The sequence below is a fragment of the Lolium perenne genome, chromosome 3, assembly GCF_019359855.2.
Source record: "Lolium perenne isolate Kyuss_39 chromosome 3, Kyuss_2.0, whole genome shotgun sequence".
Taxonomy (NCBI): Eukaryota; Viridiplantae; Streptophyta; class Magnoliopsida; order Poales; family Poaceae; genus Lolium; species Lolium perenne.
The window spans coordinates 1,589,834-1,599,573 of NC_067246.2; the positions used below are offsets into that span (position 1 = coordinate 1,589,834).

The following is a 9,740-nucleotide window of genomic DNA, read 5'->3' on the forward strand; positions in this document are numbered from 1 at the left end:
ACTCTTCGACGTGTGTAAGTATGGCGCGCAAGATTGGGATCCTTGGCACATGCCGCGATCACACCTTCCACTCTGAACAGGGCAGACGATGGCAGGTGGGATGGCATGTAGCTTCTGGTCGTGTTGGTCGTGACAAGAGCGGAGTGGAGTATATCATTGTCGCACATGTCATCTCTTCGCTATCAACATTGAGGTACAAGTATACTTATGTCTGGACGTCTCTTTGCGCAGACATTGTACTCCAGATTCGTTAGCATTAGAGAGTACTGTGGTGAGCAAACAATGCCAACTATGTTAAATGTTCCATTTTGTAAGATATAACTAATATTTTTTATTCATAGTATGGAGATAGAATTATATTTGTGTTATCACTCCGTAGCAACGCACGGGCATTCAGCTAGTTCTACCTAAAGGCTAAGACGGCTTGCTCATAACCTGTGAAAAAAGGTGATATACCATGTGCAGAAGCCATGCGGTGGTTAATTGCATAGGAGGGAGAAAGCGGAGTATCCTTTAACAACTGAAAATTATTTCTGATGAACAATATCTGCAGTTCTGAACACATATAATCACGCAAAAGAAATTAGGATTACATTACCAGCTAGACTGAATTGGCAAAATGACCTTGATTGCCGTAACATCTATATCTATATCTATACCAATATAAAAAAGCACAGAGGGGGCAGAACCGACGGAACACGGCCATCAGATGGCCATCTAACGCTCCAAATCTCCACCATAATTAGCGCTAAAACAGCCCAGGCTGACAATTATCTCTAAAACTGCCCAGGCTGACAACTCCGGAACGCTAATCACCCGGCCCTAATCCCATCGCCCGTTGCCCGCCGCCCGTCGCAACCACGCCGCACGCCGCCCGTCGCCCGCCGCCCGTCGCCCGCCGCTTCACGCCGCCCGTCGCACGCACGCCGCCCGTCGCCCGTCGCCGCCGCCCGTCGACCGCACGCCGCGCCGCCGCTTCGCTGCCCGTCGCCGCACGCACGCCGCCCGCCGCCCGCCGCCGTCGCACGCACGCCGCCCGCCGCCCGCCGCCCGTCGCACGCACGCCGCCCGCCGCCCGCCGCCCGTCGCACGCACGCTGCCCGCCGCCCGCCGCCCGTCGCCCGCGTCGTCCCTCACAAGCGCGGCGGACGCAGCCGCACGTCTGCCGCCGCCGTGCGCGAGCCCGCCCGGCTTCTCTACATCGCCGTCCGACATCACATCCCCTGCACTGCCGTCTTGCTGGCCGGCCAGAACCAACGCTGCAGACCTGCAGACTAATTGGACACTGCAAAATCAAGGTCTGATGCAATATTTCCCCTTCGTTCACTGACATCCATTCTCTTCTTCACGTAGCTGCAACATCAGGGACTAACGAAGAAATTTTGTTCTGGCTTTCGTTACGTACAGAGCACATGGACAGAAATACATTGTTAGTTTCTTTTGTTTGGTTGGATATATACATCCATTCACTTCTTCATGTATGTGCGGTATATACTATGCATATATCATTTTAGTGGTACACTGTAATATAAAGTTTTAGCAACTCAGGTTGTCCATAGATTTCAAACAAATAAATTATATGTATGAAAAGCTTGCATTGTATAACTGAAAAAGTGAAAATCATTGGCCTGAGGCTACTTTATTGCTCAAGGTGGTTCATTGTGGAGCTCCAGGATAAAATGTTTAAGGGGATAGGAAACCTGTTCATGAACTATGCTAGACGATTTACATTATATTGTGTATGGGAGTAATATAGGAATTTATAGAACTTTAGAGAAATCATGATTTTTTACATTGTATAACTGAAAATCATTGGCTTTCCATGTTCCTGGATTGAGAAATCTTCATGCAATGTCTATTTGTGCATTATAAATTAATATATGCATATCTTATGGGGCATGGTTATTAACTGGTCCATTAGAGTCATGTTTTCTGATCACATTTACTTTCAATAGAAATAAATTTGGAAAATTGTAGTCATGATGCCTGACGTATATCTACTTTCCCTCATGATGTCAGGCATATATCTGCTCCGGCATGAGAAATCATTACTTTTATTATCTGTTTTGTAAGTCTTTCTACACATGCCTGTAACCGACCACTCTGATACATACATCAAGGATCTTTTAGTTATCTTTTTTTTCCTTATTACTAATGTGGTTAATCAAGTGCGAATTAACTTGGATTCCCTGGTTTATGCATGAGATTTTGGATCAGGACCATATGTAAAATAGGGATTGGATTTATATTGTGTTAAAATAAGTTTTGCAAAATATAATAATGAGGCATATTTGGACAATCTTGTAACATATCATAGTTCTAGGTTCCTACTATGTAACTTGATGTTGATAGCCACTCCAAAATTGCCAGTCTCAATTTTTTTTGCAGTGCTTTATGCTTATAGTTACATTTTTAAGAATTGCTAATTTTGTGCTAATTTTATAAATATCCCTGGTTAGAGCAATTAAACATCGTGATATAGCTTTTAGTTTTCTACTATCGGTTCCCTCCCTACAACTTTTCAGCTAAAATGAAAATTACCATAATTGTTTCACAAGAAAATGAAGTTTTCTTGAACGGTGTTATCTGTCGACATTACTTGTTTCCTTATCTCAGAACAAATTTAGTGATTCTCTGTCCAGCATCATATTCAGCAATTATTTCCACCGAAACATTGCAACCAATATTGCTCAGTTATAACATGTATAATATTTTATGGTCTTCTAACTTTACAGGGAAGAGGTATTCTATAATATCAATTACATTTACGAAAAGTGTAAGCCAACACTACACATGTCAGCGTCAAAGCGCACCCCTTTTCAAGATATCACCAACGGCCAGAATCAAGGTGATTAACAATGACTGATGCTTTCAACTCTCTTATTATTATTTCGACATATAGTAAATTGTGTCATGACTGCAGATCCTAAAGAGGCCAAAAGGCAGAGAAACCGAGAGTATTATGCAAAAAATAAAGATGAAATTGCAAAACGCCGGCGCCAAGCACGAGAACTTAAAAAACAAGTTCCTTCAACGGATGCAAACATAAACGAGAACACAGTATGTCATACACCAGATCCTCCACAATCCGGAGTCAGCCAGCTGCAATACAAAACACAAGGTCATATGTTCTTTACTCACGCATATATGTGGCATATTTTTTGAATGCAAATACTGAATTATCATCTACAATGAATTTTGTAGACATGGCTCCACTTGTTCAACATACCTATGCATCTCAATGCTCGGAACCGGAACCATCACAATTCTATGCAGACGGTTCACCAAACCATATACGTGGTAATATAATCTGTCATGCCATTTTTTGCATTTTTGAACGTAATCTTCAAAATCTTCTAACAATGTTTGATGTTCACATGTTTTCAAGCTGTTCTGGGCTGCAGTAATGCTTCTCTTGATCAATCGTCAACATCTACCTTGCAATATGATGGCTGTGACTCGGGTACTGGCCTATCAAACACACATCGAGGTCAAAAAAATCAAAGTGCTAAAAGTTGGTACGCTAAATTGTCTGACGAGAAAAAAGCTGACTATATACAGAGGCAGCGGTTAGCTCGCCATCGAAAGAATGCTGCAACTCGGACTGCTCTTAATCATGCAGAAGTATCTCCGATGCAAATTACCCCATTGAGCCCCGTAACTATGACACTTGCAAATGGTACATAAACCTCTATTCAGAAAATTTTGCAAAATATACATAGCGTAACTGTTTCATGCGAGCTTCATTTCATCTGTATCATCCTATTTTCTACTTCAGGTAGCAGGGATACTGCCACGCAATGCAGCGACTCAAGAATGCTTGACGGAGATCATAGTGATTGGCTACACAGTAATTTGACTTTCATCTCTCATGTGAAATCTGGACAAGATCTGCAAAATGGATCCACATCTGCAAGAGGACATGGACAAAAGAGCTTCGCTGAAAAAGTGAATATTGCAGCAAGAAACGACAGCGTGATTCTTCTGATCAGAAACGACAACGTGAAAGGGATCGGTACTCATCAATGACAGATGGTGAGAAGGAAATATGCTTGAGCAAAAAAAGGGAGTATAAGAAATTAGTCCGGGAAAATTCTTCCCCCTTGATCACCTCACATTGCACACGTGACATGCAAGCACAACCATGTAAAACTAACCTAACAGGTACTGCTGGCCACATGCATATAGTGTATTAATAGCATGTAATTCTAATTGTGTCAAATAATTGCAGTTCACAGATCTGATATTTAACTAATATTTATGCAATTTGATGCAGACCGAGTTGACACAAACAACGATGATGAGTCCGATCCTGCAGGCATTTTAGAGCCATTTGAACAAGGTGCTACATTGGAAGGTAAATTAAATAATCACGTTGTCTATGTACAAATGTGAGGTGTATCAAGCATTATTGAGACAATTCAACACAACTTGCTCTTAGATAACTTGGACACATTAAAAGAGAAAACAACAATGCATGATGATGATGATGATGATGATGATGAGTGCAGGATTTTTAGTGGTACAGGTAACTAATACAAATCACTGAATACCATTATTGCAGTCCAATATGTCTTTTGGCGCCTACTTTATTCCTACTTATTTTGTCTTGGCAGGCGATGTGTTTGATTCCTACCGAGTGACAAATGGTGTTTCCACAACTAACCAGATTGATGATCCTTATGACTACGTGTACCACAATCTACCAAGGAAGCATCATGCTTTGAAGCCAGTAAAAGACTGCGAACATTGTGGAGCAATGAGGATCCAATATGAGGGTCCTGCTTTCTGTTGCAGAAAAGGGAAGGTGAAGATAGCCACCCCTGAAGTTCCTCAGGAGTTACGACGGTTGTTTACAAGTCAGGTTGATGAGGATGCAAAATATTTCAGAAAGCACATAAGATATTTCAATAGCCACTTCTCCTTCACTAGCCTTGGAGTCACCCTGGATAAGACGGTCAGCACTGCGTCAAAAACTGGGGTGTATACATTTCGTGCACAAGGGGCATTGTATTATAAGATGGACGATCTGGTGCCTGGCGGTCAAGGACCTAGACATCTCCAGCTCTACTTCTATGACACGGATGAAACCTTGGAACATAGAGTTAAGCGGTCTCCAGATCTTGATATCAATATCGTAAGGGCGATTTTGAAGATACTGGAGGATAACCCGTATGTGCAAACCTTTAAGAGCATTGGATCTGTTCCGAACCTGGACGAATATAGGATATCACTTAATACAGATATAAGGCTGGACCAACGAAGGTACAATGCACCCACAGCTTCCCAGGTGGCCGCGATGTGGGTTGAGGGGAGTGACCCACAAAATACCTTTGATAGGCAAGTTGTGGTGTATGGAAAAGGGGACCGTCCTATATTTATTAGAGCTTACTATGGTTGCTATGATCCTTTGGCGTATCCATTATTCTTCCCGAGAGGGGAGACGGGATGGAATCGTTGGATGCCATATGAGAAACCACCTAAAGTTGCAAAATCAAAGAACCAGGATGACACACCTAAGGTCGCTCATGGTGAGAACCAGAATGACAACGAGCATGAACACTTGCAAGGTCTACATCAGAGTTCAAATGTACAGCTGGAAGAAAACACGGATGAGGTAGAAGAAAACACAGATGAGGTAGAAGAAAACACAGATGAGGTAACAGGTAATTATCCCCGTGCTGACAAACGTGTTTCATATTTTATTCATTGTTAGTGGAGATCAACGATTAATCATTTATTGATCCATCTTGCAGATGATGAAGAGGATCAGGATGATGATGACACTGGAGGTAAACGAAAATTTGTCAGCGCCAGGGAGTATTACTGCTTCAAGCTACAAGTCAGAAAAGGACTCTTTAATATTATATTGTTCGGTGCACGCCAATTCCAGCAATGGGCTGTTGACATGTACATCAAGATGGAGACAATGAGACTTGATTTCTTCTCCAAGCCTAAAAATCAAAAGCGCATTCGTGCAGAACTATACCAGGTACCACAACGTTCTCCAATAATTATGATTTCTAGGTTATATCACACATGAATATACTGAGCATGATGTTTTGATTGATTTGTTTCTTAAGGGTGTTGTTGACGTTATTGATGCTGGCGAGACACGTGGTTCTGAGGTTGGAAAGAGAATCGTGCTACCACGGACTTTTCCGGGAGGTGATCGAGACATGCAACGAAGATTCCTTGATGCGATGGCGATAGTACAGCGGTTTGGGAAGCCGGATTACTTCATCACGATGACTTGCAACCCACACTGGGAGGAGATTACATCCAGACTTGAACCCGGGCAGACGCCACAAGACCGTCCAGACCTTGTGGCAAGAATATACAGGGCGAAGTTGCGAAGTATGAAAGATCTCTTAATCAAGAAACAGTACTTTGGTGAGGTTGTTGCATATGTCCATGTTACTGAGTTTCAGAAGAGGGGGCTGCCACATGAGCACATGCTTTTGATCATGTGATCGGATAGCAAGCTAACAAATCCAGACGGGTACGACAAGGTGATATCTGCAGAAATTCCTGAGAAGGACAGGTACCCTCTATTGCATGCTTTGGTGGTGAAGCATATGCTCCACGGACCATGTGGTGCTCTCAAGAAAAATTGTCCTTGCATGATAGATGGTGAATGTCGATTTCGCTATCCTCGGCAGTTCTGTGATGCTACGGAGCAAGGAAAGGACTCATATCCTATCTATAGGAGGAGGCATGATGGTCGCCGTGTGAAGGTCAGAGGAGCTGAGCTGGATAATAGGTGGGTTGTCCCATACAACCCTGGTCTCCTTATGCTGTATAATTGTCACATCAATGTTGAAGCTTGCTCTAGCATCAAGGCAGTGAAATATTTATTCAAATACATCTATAAAGGACATGATCGTGCTTCATTCTCAGTTGATCCAGCAGCAGATACAGATGGTGGAGTAATCAATGAGATTAAACAGTATAGAGATGCTAGATTCGTGGGGCCACCGGAGTCTATCCACAGGATTTGCGCTTTTCCAATGTACGGTGTCTCTCCCTCTGTTCTCCAACTTCAACTTCATTTGGAAAATATGCAGTCTGTCACATTCAAGGAGGGTGATAATCTAGAGGATGTTATCAGTCGGGATTCTTCTTCCAACACCATGCTCACTCAATATTTCAAGATGAACAAGGTGGACCCTTATGCGAGGAACTTCTTGTACAAAGAGTTCCCAGAATTTTATCGTTGGATTAAGGGTAAGAAGATATGGCAGATAAGAAAACTAAAGGGCCGGGGGCAGATTGGGAGAATTGTGTATGCAAATCCTGCTGAAGGTGAAAGGTACTTCCTAAGAATACTTATGAATCATGTTCGAGGTGCAACATCATATGAAAATTTGAAGACTGTGTATGGCAAGTTGTGCGCGTCTTTCAGAGAAGCGTGTGAGAAAAGAGGTCTGATAGAGACCGACAAGTCACTTGATGACTGCTTGACTGAGTCTGCTACTTTCCAAATGCCACGTGCTCTAAGAAGGCTATTTGCAACTATTCTGGTGTTTTGTGAGGCTACAAACATCCGATCATTGTGGGAGAAGCACCTCGAATCAATGTCTGAGGACTACCTTCGGAACCATCCCAACAAGGCCGCAGTAGAGCAGATGGTCCTTAGAGACATTAGGGATCTGGTGCATTCGATGGGGAAGGATATTGGCAGTTATGGCCTCCCAGATTTGGATCCGGTAGATGATGGGTGTTCAAGTGGTTACTCGAGAGAGGTTCAAGAGGAGATGTCGATCATTCCGGACAAAAAAGATATAAATTTGTTTACATCTCTTAACACTGAGCAACGCGCTGGTTTTGATGAAATACTCTCTCACATCGTCGACAAAAGGAGCCAGGTATTCTTTGTTGATGGTCCAGGTGGCACGGGAAAGACCTATTTGTACAAAGCACTTCTTGCTAAGGTTCGTTCACTAGGACAAATAGCTATTGCAACAGCGACATCTGGTATAGCGGCATCCATCATGCCTGGTGGACGCACCGCCCACTCAAGGTTCAAAATTCCAATTAAACTCACAGATAGCAGCATGTGCAATTTCACCAAGCAAAGTGGTACTGCAGATCTGCTCCGCAAGGCATCTTTGATAATTTGGGACGAAGTAGCCATGACAAAGCGTCAAACAGTTGAGACACTTGATAGGTCCCTACAAGACATCATGGGATGTGCTTTGCCTTTTGGTGGGAAGGTTGTGGTGTTTGGAGGAGATTTTAGGCAGGTCCTTCCAGTGGTGACGCGTGGGACAAGAGCGCAGATCACTGACGCCACGCTACGGAGATCTCATTTATGGGAGAAGATTAGAAAGATACGCCTCACGCGTAATATGAGGGCACAAACTGACCCGTGGTTCTCCAGTTACCTCTTGAGAATTGGGAATGGAACAGAAGAGACGATCGGTGGCGATTATGTGCGTCTTCCGGATGACATTGTTATACCTTACACTTCTACAGAAGAACCAGTGAACAAGCTTATTGAAGATGTCTTCCCATCGCTTCATGAAAACACCGCATCTGGATCCTACATGAGCTCACGTGCCATTCTATCAACCAAGAATGAACATGTGGACAATCTAAATACAAAGATGATTGAAAGGTTTCCTGGAAATGAAAAGGTATATTATAGCTTTGACTATGTCGAGGATGATGCACGCAATAACTACCCAATTGACTATCTAAACTCCATAACTCCAAATGGCCTGCCCCCGCATCTTCTGAAACTCAAAGTCAATTGTCCTGTCATTCTTCTCCGAAATCTTGATCCTCACAACGGGTTGTGCAATGGAAAAAGATTGATGATTAGAGCATTTCAAGATAATGCAATTGATGCAGAGATTGTTGGTGGACAACATGCTGGAGATAGAGTGTTTATACCGAGGATCCCTTTGTCGCCTTCGGATGATATTTCACTTCTGTTCAAATTCAAGAGGAAACAGTTCCCCATACGGTTGAGTTTTGCTATGACCATCAACAAAGCCCAGGGGCAAACCATTCCAACTGTTGGTATTTACCTCCCTGAGCCTGTATTCTCGCATGGCCAGCTTTATGTTGCACTGTCGAGGGGTGTGTCAAGGCATACCACTCGGATTTTGGCCAAGCCAAATAATGACATAGATCCCACCGGAAAAAGCACGAAGAACATTGTGTACAGGGATGTCTTGGAGGGATGAAACAGGTTTGTTCTTCCTTCGGTCCGGTCAATTATTATTAGTATTCAATGTTCCTACTGCATCTATTGAACATATCATTTTGATATCGCTCATTTATCATATTCTGATATAAGCATTTTGATATCGCTCATTTATCATATTCTCATTTCTATAACTTGGTCTATGCAAGTTGTAGTTGTTCTCTGAATAATTTTCAGCACGGAAAAATAAAGATGTGTGCATCTCCGTACATATATGCATATCATATATATGTGATCTTATAATTCAGACCAGAGTCATAGAAATAATATGGTGTATGTAAGCTCTCTGGAAGGAATTTTTTGTTTCTTGAAATAAGTTATCTCTGAACATAATAGAGAACCTATAGTATTTATGGCCAATTCTGTTCTTCTCTATGAATTGCACAGGTCTTGCCTCTTTCGAAAAAGAAACGTCTACACTTGACATTTTCATCTAAATTTGTTGCTCGAACTTCCTAGCATCGGATCAGTATGTGACATTGAATGTGCTCCATTATTAAATCGAAAAACTCAGTTTCTTCCACAT

At 42.6% G+C, this 9,740-nt stretch overlaps 1 protein-coding gene across 1 annotated transcript; it reads left to right on the top strand.

Annotated features, from left to right (window-relative positions):
• The first annotated feature begins 3,663 nt into the window (after window positions 1-3,663).
• On the top strand, window positions 3,664-9,194 carry LOC127337980 (uncharacterized). Its single transcript, XM_051364285.1, has 8 exons — window positions 3,664-3,679; window positions 3,779-4,015; window positions 4,277-4,357; window positions 4,617-5,666; window positions 5,757-5,842; window positions 5,894-5,992; window positions 6,084-6,168; window positions 6,499-9,194. Exons 1-8 carry the CDS (start codon window positions 3,664-3,666, stop codon window positions 9,192-9,194), a joined length of 4,350 nt encoding a protein of 1,449 aa, XP_051220245.1.
• The last annotated feature ends 546 nt before the right edge of the window (window positions 9,195-9,740 follow it).

What these genes read in the sequence shown, in the direction of transcription:
- LOC127337980 (XM_051364285.1), top strand. An exon ending in AAACACAGATGAGGTAACAG is followed by an intron (nt 5,667 to 5,756) that starts GTAATTATCCCC and finishes TCCATCTTGCAG; the next exon opens with ATGATGAAGAGGATCAGGAT. An exon ending in ACCACGGACTTTTCCGGGAG is followed by an intron (nt 6,169 to 6,498) that starts GTGATCGAGACA and finishes TAACAAATCCAG; the next exon opens with ACGGGTACGACAAGGTGATA.